At 39.1% G+C, this 26,004-nt stretch overlaps 1 protein-coding gene across 4 annotated transcripts in view; it reads right to left on the bottom strand.

The window, feature by feature from the left end:
- The window catches only part of dennd5b (DENN domain containing 5B), a 130,363-nt gene that overhangs the window by 9,183 nt on the left and 95,176 nt on the right, over positions 1–26,004 (bottom strand). For 2 of the 4 annotated variants that reach the window (XM_062981105.1, XM_062981107.1), the window contains 10 exons: positions 22,835–22,928; positions 18,709–18,819; positions 16,540–16,671; positions 13,496–13,648; positions 11,804–11,882; positions 10,186–10,267; positions 7,183–7,311; positions 4,178–4,299; positions 1,455–1,600; positions 118–236 (listed from right to left, as the gene is read on the bottom strand). In XM_062981105.1, coding sequence (XP_062837175.1) covers positions 118–236; positions 1,455–1,600; positions 4,178–4,299; positions 7,183–7,311; positions 10,186–10,267; positions 11,804–11,882; positions 13,496–13,648; positions 16,540–16,671; positions 18,709–18,819; positions 22,835–22,928 — 1,167 coding nt within the window. The remainder of the gene's footprint in view (positions 1–117; positions 237–1,454; positions 1,601–4,177; positions 4,300–7,182; positions 7,312–10,185; positions 10,268–11,803; positions 11,883–13,495; positions 13,649–16,539; positions 16,672–18,708; positions 18,820–22,834; positions 22,929–26,004) is intronic. The other 2 variants (XM_062981108.1, XM_062981109.1) reach the window with 1 other exon arrangement.

Genomic DNA, 26,004 nt, shown 5'->3' with positions numbered 1-26,004 from the left:
TCTTTCAGCACACAAGAAAATGACAAAACTGATCTAAACATTTAAAAAAGTCACCATCTTCATCTATTTTAACATGACAATTTCCAAAGAGGATTTGGTTGACTTTTCCTTGCTTACTTATAGGTGTGCCCTGTGATTTCGTTCCTGACCATGACGCAGTCCACCAGCCATTTGGCTAACAGTCCAGAGTTGTCATGACCTATCTGAACAGTGGTCAGCTTTCCCAAGTTCTGACACTGTAAAAAAAAGGACAGGTTTAAAATCAAATATTAATTATTTTCAGTGACTGATCTCTGATATAAGATCTTGGCTCATACTTTAAGCAGAGGCTCTTCTTTTGTCAGCAGAGGTTAAATGAGAAACAGCTCACATCCTCACTTGACTTCCCTTTGCTATGTTACATGCCTTGAGGCGACAGTATAAATTCCCCCCATTGCTTCAAAATAAACATCTCTGTGGACTCTCATTTGGTTACTACCCTAAATATAACTGTTATGCCTTTGCCCCAAGGCAATGATAAAAACATCATTTTAGGAACAATGCAGAGAAATTGGGATATCCTCCTCAACTTTGAATTGTTTTTAATATTAATGATGTTTAATACTGTTTTAATATTTGTATATTGTATATTTTAAGTGGTATTGTAATACTTTTAATTGTGAGCTGCTTTGAGTCTCCGTATGGAGAGAGAAGGGGGGATATAAATAAACATAATAATAATAATAATAATAATAATAATAATAATAATAATAATAATAAGTAGTAGTAGTAGTAGTGGAAAATGGACATGCAAAAATACTGTGGGACTTTGAATCCAGACTGACAAAGTTTTGGAACACAACACGCCAGCATCATGGTTGTGGAAAATAAAAAAGTTTGGATTAATGATGTTGCCATACCAGGTGACAGTCAAATTGACGAAAAACAACACAAAAAACTCAGCAGTTATCAGAACCTCAAAATCAAACTGCAAAGGCTCTGGAATAAACCAGTACATGTGGTCCCAGTGGTAATCAGCGCACTGGGTGTTGTGCCAAAAGATCTCAGCCGGCATTTGGAAACAATAAACATTGATAAAATTGCAATCTGTCAACGGCAACAGGCCACCTTACTGGGATCTGCATGCGTCATCCGAAAATAAATCACACAGTCCTAAACTCCTGGGAAGTGTTCGACTTGTGATTTTGTGATACGAAATCCAGCATATATATCTCGTTTGCTGTGTCATACTATGTCTTTGTGTCAATAATAATAATAATAATAATAATAACTACTTTATGTCTGGTGGTTTGGAGGGGGGCAGAGAGGGGCAGAAGGAAAATAGAAATTAATCCTCAATGACAGAGGGTGCTAAGCAGCCAATTTCATTCTTTCACTTGCAGTTATAAAGTTGCTTGCTCAGGGCAGACCAACTGTGAAACTGCAAGAACAAAACAGTAGGGTATCACACTCACCTCAAATGTCATTTCTAGGAGGTTTTTTGGAATCTGCATTATTCCAGTATCTCCCAGTTCTCCCGAAACACAAATCCATGGATTTGATGTGGTGATTGCATTGCTTAGCTTTTTGATGGGGATGATCACTGTCCTATATGGAATCACTGTAACAGCAAACAGTACAAATTAGTGATTCAATAAGTTCCTGTAAGGAGGAAGGCAATCACTATTGTATGCTTCCCATGTAGAAACAATGCCAATGATAAAAATTGTTAGATGTGTATACGAAAGACAGTAGTTTATCACTGTTTACATATCTCAAAATGCACATATCAACTGCATTTGGACAATTAAGGTCATGTCCAGTTTGGCTCCTTATTGTAGCTTCATGCTGTCTTAGATCTTATACATGTCTTATTGTGACTTTTTGTAAGACAGACCAAGTATTTAGAAATGGGGAACATGATTAAAAAAATAAAACAGTAAGTCAAATGTATGCTAATTCTTCAATGCAGAAGCAGTATGAGCAGAGTATACTGATCATAGTGGTTTTTTCTACATTCTGCATAGCTCCATCATCAGGCAGTAATGTTAGTAGCCACTAGATGTTGCTGTTACTACACCGTCAAAAATGAAGGTCAAACAAATTTAGAAACTGCAGAATCATGTCACTGCTATTTTTAGAAGGTAGGAAGGACATCAGAAGGCAAAACCTTTATCACTCTGTTTCCACAACAGAGAATTGGACGACATATGCTGCCATTTTGGAACACCTAACTCTCCTCTGAAAAACTGAATGAGTATCTATCAATGGAAGTGCTATTTCTGACCTATGGCAATCCTAAGGTGAACCCAAATGTTTTCTTTATTACTATTGATTTATTTTATAAGTAGGGGAAGGAAAAAGAATGGACGTTTTGTTGTTGTTGTTTATTTATTCAGTTGCTTCTGACTCCTCGTGACCTCATGGACAAGCCCATGCCAGAACTCCCTGTCGGCCGTGGCCACCCCCAGCTCCTTCAAGCTCAAGCCAGTCACTTCAAAGGTACCATCCATCCATCTTGCCCTTGGTCGGCCTCTCTTCCTTTTTTCTTCTATTTTCCCCAGCATCATTGTCTTCTCCAAGCTTTCCTATCTTCTCGTGATATGGCCAAAGTACTTCATCTTTGCCACTAATATCCTTCCCTCCAGTGAGCAGCCGGGCATTATGGACTGGTTGGATCTCCTTGCGGTCCAAGGCACTCTCAGAATTTTCCTCCAACAACACAGTTCAAAAGCGTCTATCTTCCTTTGCTCAGCCTTCCTTATGGTCCAGCTCTCGCATCCATAGGTTACTACGGGGATAGGCTACTACATGGACGTATTAGAAGCACCTTTTATATGTACCTGTTCCTATATGTCAGGCATGGACAAACTTTGGCCCTCCAGGTGTTTTGGACTTCAACTCCCACAATTCCTAACAGCCGGTAGTTTGCCCATACCTGCAATGATAACTTCCATCCATACAGCGGGGCTTAATTTTATGTTTATCTAAGAGGCAAGCCAATGCCTACAGGGTTCACATACTGTGTATTATTTGCACATAGGTCGACCTCATGTATAAATTGAGGGCAGGTTTTCGGGCCAAAATTATAAATTTTGATTCAACCCATGGAGAAGTTGAGGGTAAATCTTAGGGGCATGATACAAAGGATGTAACTTTTTCTATTTTAAAGTATATTAAAAACGGAGATTTATACAATATTAAAACATACAAGTTGAGCCTCCATTATCCTCCAATCCAAATCCATAAACCTTCATCTTTGAGGAAAAAGGTCTGTCTAGTCAACTTTCCAGCAACCACTGGGGTTTTTTCCCCCCGCCCAAGGAGTCTTTGCTCTATTGCTGTCAGAAATTTAAAAGTGAAAAAGAAGAGAGTGAAAGGAGAAGGTACCTATAAAAAGCAGCTATCCGAGATGCTTCCAAAGCTGTGAGTACACTTTCCACCCTTTTCAGAAAGAAGCCATCGTAGCTGGGAAGGAAGGAAAGCTCCAAATAGATCTGGATGTGCCACCAGTTGGCACTACAGCTGTCATTTCTGAGTTATTGCCTACAAGACCTGCAGCAGGAATGGGGGAACTTTGGCCTTCCTTCAATGACCATTACCAAGGCCAATGTAAGGGAACCATGGAAGCTGTTGCCAAAAACATCTGGAAGGATAAGGATACTTTCCTGGCCTAGTATCCAGCAGCAGATTCGGCAATATGGCAAGGAGAGTCGCACATAAGAGCCAACTTGTGCCCCAAGCAGGCTGTGTATGTGCTTACCATTTCAAAGTATGCCCCTGCTAATGCTCAAAAGTCTAAGTTGCTCAGCTGCAACTGAAGAGCTATGCATTACAATCCAAAGTAGGATATTTAACTGATGTCTGCTGCTAAGAGTGACAAGAGAGGGGGGAAATGCCTCAGCCAGTAAAGAGATTAACATCCTGCTTTGTCTGCTTTGTTGTTACCTCAAACATATATCAAGTTGCCATGAGAGCTTCAGCTAACAGGTGGACGTGTGAAGTATTTCATATCAATATAATAAAATAGAAATGAATGTACACTCTTGCTCCCTAGAATGGCGCACACCCTCTAATTCCCCCGAATAATGCTCTGAAGTGTTGATCTCAAGAGCCATGACTGCAGGCTTTGTTACGAGATCACAATCAACCTTTTATCACGCAGCTGCTGAGCGCGCTGGGATTGCTCTCTACTCACTGATGGTGGTGAAGACACTTGTGAAGCAGAAGTAATTCACAGCATTGAGGGAGAGCAGGTGATAGAGGAACTGCTCCCGCTCTTCCTCACACCGCAGGAAGGCATAACGTTTGTACAGTTTCCTGCAACAAACAAGAAAGATACAGTTATATCTCAATTCAAAAAACTATGATAGTGAAGCTTCTTTTTACAAAGCCTTTTTGCATTTGCCAAACTCACTTTCTTCCCTATTGTCTGTCTAGCTGAATTTCTTTTAGCAGCATTGCCATTGGAAAGGTGGAAGAGGCAGGCTGGGGAAGCACCAACTTTTGTTTTCAGTGTTTTATATGTAGTAAAAAATACAATAAATTATGAACTGGGAAAGAGCCAGACTGTACTCTAGCCAGCATGTTACAAGAACACCTTGTTAACTTATCACATTTATATGTCAAGTTTCATAGGACCTCAAGTTAGTATGCATGATCTTCCTCTCCATATTTATCTTCATAACTCATCTTGTAAAACAGATTAAAGTAAGAAAAATGACTGGTCCAATTTCTAAGGAATCAAAGCTTTGTTTTCCTCACTCCTATTACAACTCTCTAACTACAGTAAGACACTAACTCTCCAAAAGTATGCCAGAAAGTTAATTTAATAGTGTCAGCTTTGTAGGAGAGGAAATATTATCTTGATAATAAAAGTAAAGGCAAGCACTTTGAAATACAGGAGGAAGTAAGTATTCTTGGCATATTTAGAGTGCTGCAGACAATTTCTGGAGCACAGAAACGATCAGTCACAATTTGGATGAAACCCTCAGCTGATCTGTCATGCAACAAGGGCTGAGATGAATGGCTTTCTTGGTTCTGGCATCAAATCTCTTGGATGCCCCTCCTTTGGTCATATGCCACATTCTTGTCTTCTAAATGCCTTTTACTGTGCAGTTTCAAACCTGCTGCTTTTAAAGGGTTTTTATAACTGTTGCTCGACATTTCATTAGGGTCTGTGCTCTTTATTTATTTATTTATTTACTACATATCTGACACTTTTCAAAAGATGGGTTGCTTTCTGTTCATAATTTTGTACACTAGTTTGTACAGTTTTAAAAGCATGAGCACTTTACATTCTAAATAAGTAATAAGAATGTCTTCAACTCATCTTTCTATGTTTCACTCTGCCCTCAGGCTCCAAAAGAGCTCTCTAACTTTCAAGAGGCTTTTTGAAAAGATAACAAGAAAGCCACAATAAAATCATGCAGTCCACTGTGCTCCACAAAAAGCCCGTCCTCAGGTTTGTTATCTTGGATTTGAATAAGAAATTAATCTCAATTTGATTTGTAAGGTTGGCATGAAGAGTTTAAACACCTCACTGAGGTACAGCAAAGATAGCATGGCGCTTCCTTTTAGGAAGGGCAGAATTTATTGCAAAATGGTTTGATGTAGAGAAATCTATTTTTTAATTATTTGGAGTAATATTGAATTTGAACTTATATGACACTATACAACTGCAAGCTGCAAAAAGATTCTCAGTCCCTGACTGCAACTAAAGAGCTGTGTACTACAATCCAAAATAGTATTTACTCAGAAGCAACCTTTTAACTGGGGCTAATTATAGGGAACATATTACACTCCTATTAAAACAGCTCCACTGGTTGCTGATAAGTTGCCGGGCCCTATTCAAGGTGCAAGTAAGGGTCTATAAAGCCCCAAACAGTTCGAGCCCCACCTATCTCTGCAATCGCATCTCCTCCTACATACCAGCGCGGACTCTTAGATCCTCCAGGGAGGCCCTCCTCTCACTCCCACCACCATCCCAAGCCCAGTTGGTGGGGACGAGGGAGAGAGCCCCACGCCTTTGGAATGCCCACCCCAAGGAGAGAAGGCAAGCTCTGTCACTATCCTCCTTCTGCAGAGACCTGAAAACCTGATGGTTCCTATAGGCCTTTGAAAATGTTTAACTCCCTGGCCACTGGCTAGGACACTGCTTGCATATTACCCTGGTGGCCCTGCAATACATCATTGCACTCCTTACAGCTGCTCAACAGGCCTTGAGATTGAGAAATCCATGCTCTAACCTGGGCACCAGACTACACTTTACCCAACCCCCATCTCTGTGTTTACTTCATTGAACCTGCCCTGGCCCAGCTTTTCATAGTTGCCTGGGCCTTCTCTGCAATCTTGTCCATTGACAGTTGAATTTCACCCAATGGATCAGCATTGAATCTGGTTTTAATCCTACATGAGTATATTGTGTTAATAGTAATTATGTTGTTGTTTTATTATGGTTGTGTTGTATATTTTGTGTTGGTAATTGAATGCTTTACCTATGTTAGAAACCGCCCTGAGTCCCTTCGAGGAGATTAAGCACTATACAAATAGTTTTATTTTATTTTATTTATTTTATTTATTTATTTATTTACAGTATTTATATTCTGCCCTTTTCACCCCGAAGGGGACTCAGGGCGGATCACATTATATACATATAGGGCAAACATTCAATGCCCATATACACATAGAACCGAGACAGAGACAGACGCAGAGGCAATTTAACCTTCTCCTGAAAGGATGTTCGATTCTGGCCCCAGGGGGGAGCAGCTGCTTCATCATCCACTGTGACGGCACTTCCTCATTCCAACATCGTAAATTAGTTAAATTTGCCTCCCCACTTTATAAGTGGTACCTTATTTCCTACTTGATAGATGCAATTATCTTTCGGGTTGCTAGGTCAGCAACGAGCAGGGGCTATTTTTTTTAAAATTGACGGGTGCTCACCCCGCCATGGGCTGGCCTCAAACTCATGATTTATGAGTGATTTATTGCAGCAGGATGCTCACCAGCCTGCGCCACAGCCCGGCCCCTTATCTTGGTGACTTGGTATTATTATTATTATTATTATTATTATTATTATTATTATTATTATTATTATGACTCCCTATGGAACTGATTCATACGAATATTTGCACCAAAATGCTTCTTCAAAAGGAGGAACATCCCTCCCACCCAAAAAAGGATTATTCTTTGAGAACATACTTTGCCAAGGCTTGATTGGAAAGAAGCTGCTTGAGATGTTGGGACAATAGTTTCTTTTCAAGGGATAGCCTTATCCAAGCTCGAGCTCGACCCACATCAGTCTTTATCTCACTCATGTTCTGGATGTGCCTGAAGGAAAACAGATAACATCCACAACATTTATTTTTATCCACATCCAAAGAGACAGAATCTTCAACCATTCTTTGCAAGTCATGCATGTAGTTTAGGGAAAACTTAAATCTTACTTAATGCACATGGTTTGAGGCCATATCAACAGCTTCTCAAATTACCTGAGCAAAGCAAAGCTAATGGGAGAAAGTTTGGAACATAAGAAAGGAGTATGTGGCATAACTCCTCCCCAAAGTTGGATTAAGATTACTGTGAAACAATTCCTCGAATAGGGGCACACTGTATACACAAGAGAGAATGATCACTGCCCAACACATATTTTGGTGCCTCAAATGTGAGACCTGTTTCTGGGTGTATTTGACCTGCTGATTGCAATCATGGCACCGGTTTCCACCATCAGCTCTAGTTTTTGAGATACAGAACATATGTCATATAAGTATCGTCATTTACTTGCCCATAGAAAACCTTGATAACCATATCTAAGAAACTAGTGCTGATGAGGTCTATACAATGCCGGATGAGGTCTATACAATGCAGTTTTCTGAATCAGTGCCCCAAATAACTCCAGGAACAGGCCTAAAGACCAAGACACCAAGATTTATTTATTTCTTGCTGTGTTATCTGTATCATGGCTTAGAAATTAAATAGTATAACACAGAGTGAAAAATCTTCCTCTTTAAGCCCTGTAATTTAAATGAAACTCAGCAACTATCCCAACAGAATTTATTCAATTACTGATGTGATTCACTAAATGCTGATGACCATAGAAACAATGGGAGGTCCAGGAACTGACTGGTAAAGAAAAGGAAGCCATCTGACCCCTTCCTTTTAGCTCTGTGAGCAATTGCTGCAACCGAACCATTGATAATCTGGCCCCACTCCTCCCCATTCCAGGACTGCCTCAGTCCCATGAAGAGAAACACTGAGCATGCATCAACTCCAGGTTAACCAGAATAATAGCAGCAGAGAGAGCAGGGATACATCACAACAAGTACAACCCCAAATGCTGCATTGTCTACTGCAAAATTTTCAACAAAATCTCTGCCAGTATTTGTTCTGCAGACACTCTGGCCCTGCTAAGTTTTGCATAAGATGACACAAGTTTACTGTGGTTCTCTTAATGGCTTAAGACAAGTAAGGCCTACAGCAAGCTGTTGGAAACTCCATCAGGCTGTTTTAAAGCAGTGAGATAATCCCCTCTCCTTCCCAGCAGCTCCCTTTTGTCCTTTGTTCAGGGCTCCCTTCCTCGACCAAAGGCCCAACACAGTCAACTGAATCATTCCTGAAAGAGGACTGTTTCTGGCATCTGTTTTCCACAGAGCAGCTCCCCTCATTTTTGGCTCAGGCTTTGATAGGCAGATCTTACGGCTTCCAGCATAATACAACTGGGCATGAGATCAGAAGTCCTTGAGAAATACGATGCACAGCGCATTAGTCACTCACATCATGATGAAAAGCCAATGCTGTAGCTATTTCAAGCACCTCAATAGGGGACCATATCAAAGTAGATGCCTCCCACTCCCTTCTTTGATGGGGAGCTCCATTTAATGCACAAACACAACCAAGCGATATAAATCATTTTCCAACGGCAGTGGGGAGCCAGGTGTCCGCGGCTATTACCATCCTCCAGGAGAGGCTGGGTTTTTCCCACCTCTGTATGCAAAAGCAATTTCAATGCAAGATGCCCACGAAGAAGATCAGGCACAAATTCTGACAGTTTTATTATTTTTCAACTTTGTGAGATGCTGTGATTTGAGAGCGAGAAATGAAAGATGCTTTAACTCAGGGGTGGGAGCTCTGTGACACCTCAAATATTGTTCCAAAAGGAATTCCCAGCAACTTTAAGTAACAGATCCAAAGATAAGGAATGATGGGTGTTGCAGTCCAACAACACCTGGAGAACCACATGTGGGGGGGGGGGATTATACCTGGGACAGTGGTTTGCACTGGTCCTTAGGGGCTGGATGGACTGCCAAAATTGTCCCAGACAAAAAAACAAATATTGGAAGTGTCCAGAAGTTTACATGTGGTGAAAAATGTATTTTTCTAATGTTAAACATTGTATGAAAGAGGAGGGATTGAATCAATTTAGAGGGCTATTTGTTCTATCTGGAAGTTTCCAAGACAGGCAATCCACCCTTTCTGTTGGCTAGAAAAAGAAATATATATATAGTGGTCCAGGAAGTCTAGAAACACAGAGAACTTCAAGAATGATCTACCCCTGCTATTGGGAAATTATCATTTGGAAAATTGTTTAGGGAAAAGAAACAACCGTGTCAGTATTTTAGTAGAAAGGCTTAATGTAAAATGAAATACAAGTTGATTGCAGTACTAAATAGGGGCAGCATTAAAGGGTTATTATTTTTTTACAAAATTGTTCAGACATTTGCCCTTGTTTCCCTCTGTGGCTGAGAATATTTGAACTACCCAGGGCTGAGCAAGGATTTGAATCCTTGTTCTCTGAAGTCCCAGCCAAGCTCTCAAACTACTACTCCAAACAGAATCTCTATAAAATCCATATTAATGGATATAGTGACTAACCCAAATAAACCTTATGCTCAAATGAATCAGAACTATTGTGTTACTACATTGATCATATATCAACCTACCCAACCCTTGGATTTGTGAGAGAAGAATCCCATCCATGTCTTATTCCTCCACTATACAATACTGGTAAGTCTTGGACAAGAAAGGCAAATATATATTTCACAATCACAAAGCCACAAAATGCAAATAAATAAATAAATAAATAAATAAATAAATAACTTTTAGGCAGATGTCTTTGACAAAGAAGGCAATATATTTTTCTTTCATTTTTTTCTGGTGCGGAAACATCAACTTCCAAGACAACCTTTTCTGAACTGAGTGTTGTACCTCATATCGCTGATGACTGAGACTCTCAGGATAGGTAACATTAACCCCGTGTCAGACTTCCTTCTTTCTGGTCCAGAAGCAACTGTAGAATAGAGAGTGTGGGGAAGAGTTGTAAAAGCTGTAAAAATAATCCTAAGATTAATTGAAATTGCCATCTCTACAAGAAGGACGCTATGGAAAGAATTTTCTATTTGTTTCCTGCTTCAGCACTATGGCAGCTTGCTGGTCACCTCCTCCTGCTACCCCTCTATTCTGCCTTGGTCAGACCACACTTGGAATACTGTGTTCAGTCCTTGGCACCGCAGTGGATGGGAGATGTTGACAAGCTGGAATGTGTCCAGAGAAGTGCAACTTATGATTAACGGTCAGGAGAACAAGTCCTATGAGGAACGGCTGAAAAAGCTGGGCATTTTTAGCCTGCAGAAGAGAAGGCTGAGAGGAGACATGATAGCCATGTATAAATATGTTAGGAGAAGCCATAGGGTGGAGGGAGCAAGCTTGTTTTCTGCTGCCCTGCAGACTAGGACGTAGAACAATGGCTTCAAACTACAGGAAAGGAGATTCCACTTGAACATTAGGAAGAATTTCCTGTGAGAACTGTTCAGCAGTGGAATTCTGCTCCAGGCTCTGGTGGAGGCTCCTTCTTTGGAGGCTTTGAAACAGAGGATGAATGGCCATCTACCAGGAATGCTTTGAATGCAATTTTCCTGCTTCTTAGCAGGGGCTTAGATTGGATGGCCCATGAGGTCTCTTCCATCTCTAGGATTCTATGATTCTTTCCAGTTAAGCTGGAACAAGACTCTGAAGATCTAAGAAGAATAATCAAACAATGCTTTCTTTGCAGCTATTAGATCTACTTATCCCTTTCCTTAAGGACTTCTGCACATGAGAAAAATCTTAATGTGAATTGATAAAATTGTTAACGTTTCAGAAAGATCGTCATCATGACAGAAATGTTATACCTAATATGCTATAATCTGATTTCTTCTTTCTTTCTCTCAAATTTTCCACAACACTGAGAATACACATTTTAGCATTAAAACTTTTACCCACAGGGGATCACAAAATAAACTACATGTTTTCAGTGCTCTCCCTATAAACTTCCAATTTTGATTGTTTCTAAGCATTTAAAAGTATCCATAATACTTATAACCAAAGTAAAAATTTGTCCTACTGTTGTTGTTTTTACTCAGAATTAAGGACATAAAATTGGAAATTGAGAAAGAAACTTATTTTAAACTGAATGAGGTCCATTTCTGTAGTTAGTACCCAAACAACATGAAGGGTTTAGTTGAAAAAAATCTGCTTTCTGGCAAACTAACAGACAGTATTATAAAGTAAAACAATTTCTATAACTGTAACTCTATACACAAAACCAGTAAAGTCTTGCAGCATTTTAAACATGATGAAATCCTTTCATGGATTTCTCCAAATAGAATATAATATCAGAAACTTCTCTTTTGGGAATGCACCTGAGGCAATTCAGTGGCAGGTACTTTCTGAATAGACATGTGTAAGATTGCACTTTTAATCTGTTTAATGCTTAGACAATTTCAGGATTTTAAATGAAAAATAAATAATAATGAAATAGAGTAACGGCAACAGAGATTTGACTCACTTGGGGATTCTGCCAGTTGCTCTTGTTTCTCTTCTCTTTCCTGGTACTGAATTAAATGAGACCACAGTGCAGATTTTCCCTTTAAAAACAAACAAATTACCAGACATGTAAATTATATGAGAGTCGTGAGATCAAGTGGATAAACAACAGCAGAAGGCTGAATCCCGCAACTGTGGATTTTACATCTTTTCATTTGGGATTCAATTGAGCAAAACACTTGGTGGACATTATTATTTTTCACCTTTATAAGTCTCCGTTGATTAAAAGACATATTTCAGTATTACAACCAGCCACGAATGTTAGGTCAGGCTCGGTGACAAGAGAATGGCTTCTCCTAGGTTGCACAACCAATGTACAAGATGGGCAAAGGACTTGAATCAGGTGGTCTCCAAAAACAGCCAAACATAGTTCTAGCTATGGGTAAACTAAAAGAAGTAAATATATAGGAATTATTCAGAACACATTCCACTTTGCTCCAAGTGAAGCTATAAAGGCCAAGGAGTCCTATATGTCTTAACTCTGGGATCAAGACTACACCATGTCCTGCTACTAAGCTGCAATGCTTTGGACTGAGTGGTAGCACCTGAATAAGTGAAACTTATCATTCTAGTTAGAAAGGCCAAATTTTCACCACATATCACTTAGAATATATTCTAGTCTCACTTATGTCCATGCTATAATGATCCAAAGATTCTTGCTTAACCATGATGTGTTTCCTTCGGGGAACACTTCCATGTAACAAGAAGTCCAAGTCCACCTCAACAAAGAGGAAACATAGCCCAGTGATAAAGAATATGATTTTACATATAAAACAGGACCCAAGTTCAAGTCCCATTATCTCTAATTAAAAGGCTATCAGGTAACAGATGTTGGAAAAGACACCTGCATCAGACCTTGGGGAAGAAATACCATGTCTGAATACCATTAGAAACTAAAAAGTAAATTCATGTTTTCCATTACACTTGCTGTGGATATACATAAAATATAAACACACAAAAAAAATAAATCAGATGATTCAAAATGACATAATTAAGTCCTTTATCAACCTGAACTAAAACCAAGGTGCTGATTCATGAGAGGACTCGTTTATATGGATCTGTATTTTAGGGAATGCATATTGTTTCATACAAAAACAATTTACACACAATTGCCTACCAATCCTTGCACTATAAATATGTGAACTTCTTTATTTCATAGAAATCTATCAGTTTTTCCAACCACTCCCCATTCAAACCTTCATAGTTGAATGCATAGTCTAGCTCACTTCAAATTTAGAACAATTCTTAAGGAACGTTCATTTTACCGAAGAAGCCAGGGGAAGCTAGACTGAACTATTATTAACATCAATTTTTTCAAGAATGGGAAGGGTAGCAGGAAGATTTGTGGACAGATATTAGGTCTGCTAATGGAAAATATGAGTAGGGGATAACAAAGTAGTGTGCCTATTCAGATGAGTTTTTTCTATCTATCTAGAATGACCAGTAAGGTCAGTGGCCAGGAACGATGGGAGATGAAGGTCATCTGAAGTGAACCACATTGTCTGCCTGTAAATAATAGGCCAAAGAACAACAATATATGGGTCGATTACTATGTTCCCAGATAAGGATCACTCTAATGAGGATCAAAAATGGAAGGAAGAAAAACAATAAAATGAAATAATGCAGAAGCTAAAGAGTCCTTCAAGTTACTGACCTGTTTGACTTGTAGTCCATGGCTCCAAATTCTTTCCAGCAGGTCACAAAGGCTAGCAATTAGTGTATTTTCTTCCAGTCCTGTTATATTGGCTTCACCATGTCCCAGTTCCACTGCTTCATGGCCCATCTTCTCTACCAGCATACGTTTGGTCTGCAAAGAAACATTTTAAAAAGAAGTTTAAGCAATTTACAAGCACCACTGGTCAAATGTCTAGGAACCCTTGCACCTGAAATGAAGTAGAACAGCTGTCAGTAACCACTTCAAGACTGGAAATCCTTTGCTCTGGTAAGTGAAATTGGGACCATTTCCGCATATGGTAAAATACTTTGTTTAAACCTCTGCAAGTTTTATCAAATATTTTATTGGTAATATCCATGTTTATGATATATTGTTGCAATATCATAATTGTATAGTATTGTATTGCTGGCTTTAATACTGTGTAGAGTGTAAACATCAGAATATTTATATACTGTATAAATGAAAGAGAAGACAAGACCAGCTGTGGTTTCCCACTTTGATAACACTATCACCAGAGAAACCTCCCTGTTGCCCAAGCTGTTATCTTTTCAGAATCAGGTAAATGTCTTTTTTATTCCAGATTTCATTATGTTTTAAAATTGGGTTCTTTTATAATGGATAGTCTCCTTTATTGTTATATTTAATTGGCATGCTGTAAATAGGCCTGAAAACTCAACAGCAATATGTGTGTGTACATACCCTTCAAGCCACCAGTTGAATTATGTTAACCCAATGAATGTCATATATTCCTTGGCAAGTAACATAGATAGGTTTTAATAAAATGAAAAAAAAACTCCATAGCAATGGATAAGAATCTGTCATGCTTTGTTTTAATGCCACATATTCTTATTACTGGTGGGTGGACCTATATTTACCTATAACTCGATAAACAGAAAACACTATGTATTTGAAATGTTTTCTGTTCCTGTTTTGAAAGTGTTATTTCCTGTTTAACTGTGCTGTACTTGCTTTGAAAGTAGTTGTTATACTCCAGAAACCTTGTTTTTGTGGCTGCCACAAACTATATTGAATTTACTGAGACTCTATGAGATATTCACTGAAAAACTATAGCAAAAATGTGCTGCAAAATGTCCCGCAAAAACAAAGGTTTTTTTCAGTTTAATAAACCTTTCCCATGTTTTTATGATAAAACAATTAGGAAATGACAATTATAATCCAGTAACAAAAATTATGTCACATAGTGTAATCAATGAGCAGGTCCTAATTATTTCTTCCAAGAAACTATATGTAGAGTAGATGGGAAAATACTGACCTCAATAGGGAACCTATTTCTTCTGCCAATCACAATAAGCAAATCACCATTCCAGTTGATCTATGTATGCATTCACATAGTATCAGCAGGAAATTGCTCTACAGAAACAAGCATTTAGGTGTTGTATAGGCCAGGAATGCAGTACCTGTGTTCCTAGTTATTGCTAGATTATTACTTGCACAGTGACCATGGGGTGTGTTTAATAATAATAATAATAAAACTTTATTTATACCCCGCCACCATCTCCCCAACGGGGACTCGGGGCGGCTAACATGGGGCCACGCCCAGAGCAATACAATATAATAACATATAAAAACAACATATCATAACACAATTAAAAGCAATACAATAGATGATAATAGACATTACATCAAGAAATCCAAAAAACAACAACAACAACAACAAAAACAGTTAAACAAGGGCAGGCCGCATGGACACAAGGATAAAACTCGGAGTGAGAGGGACAGAGGGGGTACTCCATTGTGGGCAGGGACACAAGAAAGTAGGGCAGTCTAGAAAATAAATGCTGAGGGGGGAGTAACACAGACATATATAGCAAAATTACTCACCGAAAGCACAGCGGAAGAGCCATGTTTTCAAATCTTTCCTAAAAGCTAACAGAGTGGGAGCTTGCCTGATCTCAGTGGGCAGTGCATTCCATAGTCGGGGGGCCACAGCAGAAAAGGCCCTCTCCCTTGTACTCACAAGGCGGGCCTGGGATATAGACAGTGGTGATAAAAGGGCCTCCCCGGATGATCGTAAAGATCGGGCAGGTTTATGGTAGGAGATACGGTCACGGAGGTAGGTGGGGCCCAAACCGTTCAGGGCTTTATAGATGATGGTCTGCACCTTGAATTGGGACCGGAAAATGAACGGCAGCCAGTGGAGTTCCTTAAACAGGGGAGTGGATCTCTCCCTGTAACTTGCCCCCGTTATTAATCTGGCCGCCGAGCGTTGGACCAATTGTAGTTTCCGGGCCGTCTTCAAGGGAAGCCCCACGTAGAGCGCATTACAGTAGTCCAGTCTAGAGGTAACTAAGGCATGCACCACCGTGGTCAAGTCAGACTTGACTTTACCTTGTGCTCATGAGAATTGGAGTTTGTCTATAAATATGCTATTGTTTATATCATAGTAAATGAGCAAAAATATTGTTGTGTATGTGATCTACAACACAATATATTGTATAATATGTAAAGGTAAGTAGGAGCCCCCAGTGGCGCAGTGAGTTAAACCCTTGTGCCTGCAGGACTGATGACTTGAAGGTTGGGTTGCTGACATGAAGGTTGCTGGTTCTAATCCAACCCGGGGAGAGCGTGGATGAGCTCCCTCTATCAGCTCCAGCTCCATGTGGGGACATGTCAGAAGCCTCCCACAAGGATGGTAAAAAACATCAAAACATCTGGGCTTCCCTGGGCAACGTCCTTGCAGACGGCCAATTCTCTCACACCAGAAGCGACTTGCACGAGTCGCTCCTGATACGAAATAATGTTATGTTATTGATAAGGTCAAGCACAGAAGTGTTTGTGGTGGCAGTGAGTGTACAACTGTGGTCCACTTTGCTACCTATTGATCGGGGGATCAAGTAAAGGTCTCCACATCTAACAACGTTTGTAAGTAGTATTGCTGGTATACTGTACTCACAAGGTCAGGCTAAATACTGAAGGATTATGGTGGTAAGAAATACCCTGGAAGCTCCTGAACACAAGTGCTTTCTGTTTTTTCAGCAAATCATGTTTTATTTAAGACTCACCTTCATTCGACATTCTTTGAGTAAACCCTCCACAAATTTCCAGTTTGTCTGAGCAATTACAGCGGGAGAAAGATCAGAGAGTTTGGGCTGCCTCAGATTTTTCCCCAAAGTCCTTGCTTCTTGCATGTACTTCTAAATCCAGGAAGAAAAGAAAACTAGGATGAGTACAAAAAAGCAAAGACTTCTGACCTCTTTAATCTTATGTAACTGGCACTCACATTGCACTAAAAGGTATGTGCCACAGTGGTTTAGCTCAAATTTTTAAAAGCAGGAAGCAAGAGGGCAGAGAATACCCATGCAGGATTTATTGCTTTGAGGGAAGACAGTTGCTACAATAATGCATGCTCTCTGGGGAGTTTTTTTTGTAGAGAGCTTTTAATGGTATCTCAACAGCACAAGGAGACTGCTTCAGGAAAATGCATATGTTTGTACGCCAAATATATACATGTTATACCTAGCCTCAAGAGAACAAATTTACCATTTTGGTACATCTTGGACCCAACAGGCAACAGAACATGGGCAAAGGGTGCACAGAAATGGGTAAATTTATATGCTGAATCTACTTCTCTATTATTTTTTGTGAATAGACTTGTTTATTTTCATATCTGATACTATTTTGCTACTCCTCAATGGGTTTCTTCAAGTCTGCTGGATTGGTCTCTTTCAACTATCAGCCAAGTAGGACTAAGTACCGGTATTACCAGGACCTGGCTTGTCATCACATACGTCTCACGTGCCTGATAATATGCTCCAGTTGTGGGAAGGCCATAGAATTTCCAACAGTAGCAATGTTCACACTTAAAAAATTGTCATTGGATACAAGTAGACACTGTCATACCCATATTCTCTTTAGATCTACACTGCAGAAAAGACATGTGATTGCTAGAGATGGAGAACTGTTCTCTTTCCCTAAATTCAGAATCACTTCTTGAACTACTAGTTAGCAACTTGCGCACCTCAGTTCACGATCAAACTAGACGTGGTACTAACTTTGAATCTATCCTAGGGATGCAAGCAATCCAGAATGGGAATATATTTTGTAGAAAGTTTTTTTAAACCCATCTTAAAAATTGCTCCTCTTCCAAGCTATTATTTCTTTATTGAAGGTAGAGGAAGAAAATCACAAGCATGGTTAATAATTGCATCTGGATAGACATCAGTTACAATCCTGCTACAATTTATGAGCAATAATGCTGTTCATTATTTTCTGAGCATCCCTCATGAAGAATTTCTTATTTAGACTTAGGTCCCATTTCCAAGGTATCTCATTATGTACATATATACAAATGCAGACATTCCAAAATCCAAAACACTGTTTCTAGTCATTTTGAATAAGGAATGATGAACTGTAACCTCTTCCAAATGATGAGATTTGTCCAGTTTTTGAAGTTGTGGAATTGCAATATTTACTTACCACGTTTTCATTAATTCAACAAATCTACCCTTAGTGGTGACTATTAAGTAGATGTGGGCCAATGGCTAAAGCTAATATGTTACTTATAAAATAACATCCCAGGCCCTGAAACAATTTGCATTTTCTCTGTCAAATTAAAGTAGTGATTGTCTAAGTCCCAAACAGTGAATGACCTAACAAAACATGAGTGAAGAGAAAGATAAAGCTGTAAAAACTAATGAAAGAAAAGAAAGAGGAAGAGGATGGGTGGTAATAATTCAAAGTGTGGTTCTAATCAGACAAGTGACAAAACAATCTTACTCTAATTGCCTTTGCAGATCGCTTTAAAAAAGCAAATGGGATTTAGATATATATTGGAATATCTCAGTCTTTCCAACACATTTTTGGTACCTCAATAGTGTTGCAGAAGACAAAAGAATCTGAATCTGAATGTCTTTTTTAGGTTTCTTATTGCAAAACTGATCAAAAGTGTCACAGCAGAAATCACCCAAAGCTTGGAAAATGTCCTGTTTGAGATGACAATCCTCAGAACTCGCCATACAGCATAGCCACTAGCCAGAGGAATATGAGAGTTGTAGTGAAAATGTTAATCCCTCCTTCCCACGCGCACACACTTAGCTCTTGAAAAAGTTGCATGATGAGAGCCACACTTCAAACTACCATGGAGATGTGCATAAAATTCTAGCCCTAAAAAAAGCAGTGGTTTGCGTGATGAAGACGAGAGGCAGCTCTCGGCAAAATTAAAGAAGACATACCAGGCAACATTCAGAGAATGATTTTTTAGGTGGCCGTGCAGGAGGGGGCGGGCCCTGGTCCCACTCCCAGAAAGCCATTGAGTTCTGACGAATCAAGAACTCCTCCGATGGCTAAGACATAACCAATGGTAGAGACAGTAGATGGAGAAAAAGAAGAAGGCGGTATATGCATGCACAAGGGTAAAAGCAAAAACAGAAAGGGAAAAAAGAATAAATTCAGCACTGAAATGAACAAATTAAAAACCACAGGAGTGTAATATTGAACAATACAAGGCAAGGCTCCAACCCATCATATTTAATAGCAACATAATGCTTACAAGTACCACTTTTCACATACTTTCAATAACTGAATGATTATGATAATGGACCTACAATTAATCAACTGAATTTTAGCCAAGTAGATATTAATATGTTACAGAAACAGAATAAATAATGATTGATATAGATGCATATATTATTTATAGGTCATTTGATCTAATAACCCATTGGACATACATTTAAAAGGAAACAAATGTCATACGTTATCAAAGCTATACATACAAATTCAGAACTTATCCCACCCTTCCACCTTTTCCAAACTGCAGGCTGCAATGGTATTAAGTTCAGCAGAGAGGCAACAAAGCATAAAAATGTTCTACTTTGGAAAAATGAAAAACAAATAAAAGAAGCAAAGTAACTTTAACAGCTATGAAAAAGTATAGTAATTTGTTTCTATCTTTAAAGGCAAGATGAGGTCTAACAACTCATGCAGAAATTTGCAAGTTTCAGGTACAGCTATGACGGTACCTATAAAAGTACTTTCCTCGTTTTAAAGGCTAAAATAGCATATCTGCCTTTGTACTACCACATGGAATAGGATCATTCCAAAACATTTTGTTGCTGTAGTGTACCCTAAACCAGTCAGGTCATTTCATCTCCTGAGACAGCAATGTCTTAATCCTGCTTTCCCTCTTTCTAGTAGTGAAAACACAGCCATGATAAATTAAGCAATTAACAATTGGCTGCCCTTTTGCAACCACCTATATCTGCTACCTGAGGCACATGGCAGGAATGACCCTGCCATAAAACTGAGTTGAAACGTAAAGACAAGATTCCCTTGCTTTCTGGGCATTTTGTTCTCTAGGAGAGATATATTTGCAAATCAAAAGTATATGCTAGAACTTTGATTTGGAGCTCTAAGGGCAGAACAATATACTGTAAATAACAGTGTGCAATAAACCTTTTGCTTTTAATATGTAGGGAAATGTACTCTATATCTCCATGCTATCATGTTTTGGGTTTCCCTGGCACCAACAGTCAATGATGTAGCAAGTGAGTAAGAAACAATAATGTCGTAAATGCTATATGTTTTGGAGGTAAATGTAATTTGGAACCTATTTTCAGTACTAGTCCCTTACTGAGGATAACTTACTTCCACTCACAGCATGCTGGGTCAAAGATGCACAATTCTTTTATTGTCAAATATAACTTCCACAGACAATTTAAGTGTGCACCCCAGGGGTTTCTCTTGTGCTTCTCAAAAAGACCAATGCCTATGATTCAGTGGAAGCCAACAATGCATGCCAAGGACAGCATCCCCTTGGAAAGTAATGAAAGGAAGTAAAATAATGGTTGTCTTCCTAAGAAAACGAAATGTTAGGAATTCTCGAAAGGAGTTCTCTTGTTACATCTCTTGGCCACAGGTGATTTTGGTCCATTTGCTTAATAAGGTCTTCACTTTTTTAAAAAAAGAGACAGAAAAAAATATTTTAGACATTTTCACTCTTCACTGGTTCACATGTCCAGTGTGCTGGATGCCAAAGCAAATGCTCAGTTCTGGTTTAAAATAAATGCTAAGCAAATCACCATGCTAATCAGGCAGGTGATGAGTAATGCTTTCCCCCCAAAAACGTTTGTTAAATTGAATTAACAGAGAGCTCTTATATTATAGGCTTACTACAATCTGTTCTGACTTTTAAGAATCTGCAGAAACTGTATCTGGTCCATGATTCAGATCGAGCAAACCGTAGAGACCTAAATTCATAACCCTTTGTCCTCAGAAGATAAATGGGCACTCCCCTTACATTTTACTATGTGGCAGAGGCCTTCCTATTTAGTCAGTCTTTTGAAATGTCAGTTGTGCTTTCTTCGAGCTACATTTTTATTTATTTTGTAATTTTATTATATTCTATTATGGTAGAGTCTCACTTATCCAACATAAACGGGCCGGCAGAACGTTGTATAAGCGAATATGTTGGATAATAAGGAGGTATTAAGGAAAAGCCTATTAAACATCCAATTAGGTTATGATTTTACAAATTAAGCACCAAAACATCATGTTATACAACAAATTTGACAGAAAAGGTAGTTCAATACGCAGTAATGCTATGTAGTAATTACTGTATTTACGAATTTAGTACCAAAATATCACAATGTATTGAAAACATTGACTACAAAAATGTGTTGGATAATCCAGAAAGAGTCTTGGATAAGTGAGACTCTACTGTATTTATTTTAAACTGTTATTATCTACTCCATGGAGCCCCGGTGGCAAAGTGTGTTAAAGCACTGAGCTGCTGAACTTGCAGACCGAAAGGTCCCAGGTTCAAATCCCAGGAGCGGAGTGAGCGCCCGCTGTTAGCTCCAGTTTCTGCCAACCTAGCAGTTTGAAAACATGCCAATGTGAGTAGATCAATAGGTACCGCTCCGGCGGGAAGGTAAGGGCGCTGCATGCAGTCATGCCGGCCACATGACCTTGGAGGTGTCTACGGACAACGCCGGCTCTTCGGCTTAGAAATGGAGATGAGCACCAACCCCCAGAGTCAGACATGACTGGACTTAACGTCAGGGGAAAACTTTACCTTTTATCTACTCCAAATAGTGTGTAAATACTAAAAAAGCAGAATATAGTCCACAAACAATTATAAACAAACTCATTCTCAAGACACACTTTTCCTTTTTGCAAAATAACTTCTTCATATTTTCTTTTCCAAGAGCATTCTGCTACAGCTTGGGAGAACAAGCTAGTAATCCAGAGAAACATATCAACAGTTTTGCAATTCTGACCCCTTTGAGAGCAATTATTATTGTCCTCTGAGAACTAGCCAAAATGAAGGCAAGCCAGGCAACATTTTAGGCTAAAAAAAGATGGCTGCTCTTCCACATAAATGGAGGCAGTTTGAAAGGGGAATGTGGCTCATACCACACTGATGCCTTTGGTAAATAAGATTTGTATAATTTTTTTGGAACATTATTTACTGCTTTGGGAATGGATGGGTTTGGGAATGGGAATGGAGGTGAATGCAGGTGCTTCTGAGGTTCTTTTCCCCACTGCTAAGGGAGCCACAACCCAAAGACACACTGAGGTCCACTTAGTAAAGGTAAAGGTTTTCCCCTGATGTTAAGTCTAGTCGTGTCCAACTCTGGGGGTTGGTGCTCATCTCCATTTCTAAGCTGAAGAGCCAGCATTGTCTGTAGACACCTCCAAGGTCATGTGGCCAGCATGACTGCATGGAGTGCCGTTACCTTCCCGCCGGAGCGGTACCTACTGATCTACTCATATTTGAATGTTTTCGAACTGCAAGGTTGGCAGAAGCTGGGGCTAAAAGTGGGAGCTCACCCCGTTCCCCAGATTTGCACCACCGACCTTTTGGTCAGCAAGTTCAGCTCCACTTACATCACACAATTAGAGCCCATATTCTAGGATCCTATAAGATGTTGCTTGACAGTTAAAGTAGAACATAGTGCTATAATTTGGTAGTGTGAGAGCTAGTTGTAGGGCAATGAAATCTGCTCTTCTGTAAACAAAATTTAGTACCTCTACAAAGGTGATGAGAGAGAAACAGAGAGTGAAGAAAAAGAAATACTGATGTCCAATTACAATAGTAATCACGCCAATACATATTTAGGTCAAGTTTCTATTTTTTTTCTATTTTTTGCACATTTTTGAAAAAAGCATGGGTTTGACATTTGGCATTGTCTATGTATAAGATCTCTCTTGCTCAGCATTAAATTACGCAAATATGTTAATGGGAAAACATCCAAATGACTAGAAGTAGTTTCACGTATTTGCTCAGTAACTTATGATTTTATAAACTCTTCACAAATGCAGTGGTCCCAGCTACCTACTGTAAAGCACAGTACTTACCTCTCTTAAATCATTATCCAAACCAATGTGCTCTGAATGTTGTCGGATGCGATCTTTCCGGCGCTGTGCTGTAGCACTACGACTCACCCACCGACTAAGGATATTTCATAGAAAGGAAAGACAGTGAGGAAACTGTATTAGAAATTTCAATAATTTCGATAAAAACGAGTTTCAACACTGTTATCACACATTTTTACAAGCCTCACTTCTCTGCAAACTGCTACAAGTTCTGTCTCCTATTTTTAGTTCCACTTAGAGTAAACCTATTGAATCACTGAGACTCATCATTCAACCATCAGTCTTCTCTAGCTGGGGCTGTCAATAGAATTCGGACCATTATGACACATTAAAATCTTGTCAAAATGAAATAGTGGAGTCAAGGCAGCATATCATTAATACATTTTGAGTTACTCTTTGCTGGTTAATATAAACAGAGAAATGGAAGCAACCTCAAAGTTCAAATTAGTCCCAAATTCACATTTTAATATCCTTGATAAGCAGTAAACTAAGGAGCGTTTACCATGTTGCAAGACAGCTTCATGGTGTAACAGCTTGTGCTATCAAATTGCTAGCCCTAATGTTTAAATCATGTTTAAACCATTCTTATATTTTGATTTCTGAAACAACAGAAAAAAAAACCTTTTCATCCTCTGCGTGAAGCCCTTCAAATCTTGAAAGATGGTAGTTTTAATTCAGGCTCAACACAACCAACTCTGGACAGGACAGCCCTCTCCCTAACACCTCTGTCATCCTACTATACACATTCCCTTGTTCATCTCCAAGTATATATCTGTGTTTGATGACATAAAAATGTGAGGTTGCTATTTCCAGTAGCTTCAAACATTTCTACTCCACGAATACAGGAGCAAAGGACTTCCTTTTCAAGACAGTGTCCTATCTCAATTGGTTCATGGATAGTTAGCATGTGGTGTCTGGCTGCCAGAACCCTTTGGTAAAAGAAAAAAAATACTTAAAGAAATATTTCCTAGCAGTTGTTCTCCATTTATCAAGATAGCCAGTGACTAGGATGCAATCCAACAGCAACAGCCTAAGATAATTCAACATCCAATGGAGAAAGTTCATAACTCTCTACCTTCTCAAGTGGTTATAATATGACCAAATAATTGACAATGTTAGATCGTTAGTAGTATATAATTATACATTAATGGTTGGTGAGAGAAAGATGAATGCAGTTAGCACTAGGTGAGATGCTATCAAGTTCATGTTTGGTGGCATCATTGGAACACGCAAGCTCCAAGTTCATGTTTGGTGGCTTGAGTTGAGTCTCAGAGAGACAAATCCATGCAGAAGAGGATTTGGAAGAGATCTGATGAAACAGCATGCTTGGCAGATGGCTCATGTTCTGCATCATACTCTTATCTCTGAGGGTTTTTAAATGATAACTTTTTTAAATTAAGCCATATTGAAGGCAATATTGGTAAAATTGTGTCTTTTAGATACATGTACAAAAAATGTTGCCTATCTATGAACAGGGCAGTCATAAATACAATTTAGACTTACAGTATGTAAAAAAACCCATGAAACATTAAGAACTCTACACAACACAATTCATATCAAACGGGCTTGGTTCTCAGTGGAGGACTCCTTCTGTCTCCTACGTTCATATCACCCAAATTCAATGATCCAGAGTTTGAAAGGCCAACCAACTAGAAAAAGCTTTCTTCTGAATCTTTGCTCCAGGGGAGCAACTAAGATCACAACTCCAAGTGTAGCACATGTGCCTGCTGGGCCACATGAGCTTTGAGCTTTTCCTCAGGCTTTCTTGAAGAATCTCTATATTTAATTCTGTTCCTCAAAGCTAAAGTCAGTACCTTGGAAAAGTTTAATGGTCTTCATGAATGTTACAAGTTCTAGTGCTTTGAACTGGTTACAGATGTCTGGAGGGATGAACTGAGTTTTCCCCTTCTGGGACAGCTAATCAAAACTATCAAAGACTAATCAGGGAACATTGCTCAAACTGATCCTTTTAAGATTAAGAAAAGCAAGAACCTCTTCCAGCATATCCTTTCCTTTTACATTTATGCGAAATTATTCCAACCTACTCCTGAATAAACAATCACAGGATTACAGAGGGGCTGCTGTACCCACGGATATTTAGCTCCAGGAGTTCATGTGACTATGAAAAAACAAGGATTCTCACAGTTCATACTATCAAATGGTAGTGATCTCAATGTGCACATTTCAGCATATCTGCATTCATGTTGCTGCCATTTAATAATAGGGGGCATGATGATTCATGGGTAGATAAATTTGCTGATCTGGAGCACTAGATCCGGAGAGCCTACTGTAGACTATTAAGCTGTGCAGCAATATAATTTTTGAATGGTTTGAAGTGAATTGTTTATATCTTTATTGGTCTCAGGTTCTCGAAGTCACAGGTGTGTTAAAATCATAATCAAAACAATTTCAGACTGATAGTTATCACAAAAACTTCAATTACTTTTCTTGCAATAGGCTTGCTCCAATTAAATTCTACTGGCATTGAAATTTTCATGTTGTCTTTGTAACATTTCAGTTAAACTCTTTGCAGTCTGAAGCAAAGCGCTGCAACAGACTGCCTGACACCATTCTGTCTAAAGACATAATACACCGTGTTTTCATTCTTTGTGGGATTTTCCAGTGTTAGATAAAGAAAGGAAAAGAATACAACCACGCTATCAGTCTGATTTTCTTACCTTGACTGGGACCAGACCGTGGACATTAAACTGAAAAACAGCATTATTTTGAGGCAAAATTCTATTTATTCCCTTTCTCTCATCTTCCTCACTGAGATAATAGACTACATCTTCATGATGTGAGTGCATGGCCACATTACTACATGACCAAGGTTCTAAGTACAGAAGGAGGACCAACTCAAATGCCAATTATATTCCATAACATAAACAGACCTACTTAAGATTGTTCCCCTTTTTTCCCAATGAAATTGATTAGTTGCCATCCCTGGAGGGATACTCCACAGATGGCAAACTTCCTTTTAACTAACCATGGAAAGCTCGTGTAATTTTTTGAAGCAGGGCCTCCTTCTGGGCACCACAATTTAAGGGGGATGCCGACAAGCTGGAATGTGCCCAGAGAAGGGCGACTAAAATGATCAAGTGTATGAAGAACAAGCCCTATGAGAAGTGGTTTAAAGATCTGGGCATGCTTAG

The sequence above is a fragment of the Anolis carolinensis genome, chromosome 5 (genome assembly GCF_035594765.1).
Source record: "Anolis carolinensis isolate JA03-04 chromosome 5, rAnoCar3.1.pri, whole genome shotgun sequence".
NCBI lineage: Eukaryota > Metazoa > Chordata > Lepidosauria > Squamata > Dactyloidae > Anolis > Anolis carolinensis.
Note: the sequence above shows the minus strand (reverse complement) of the source record. Positions and strands in the feature narration are given on the sequence as shown.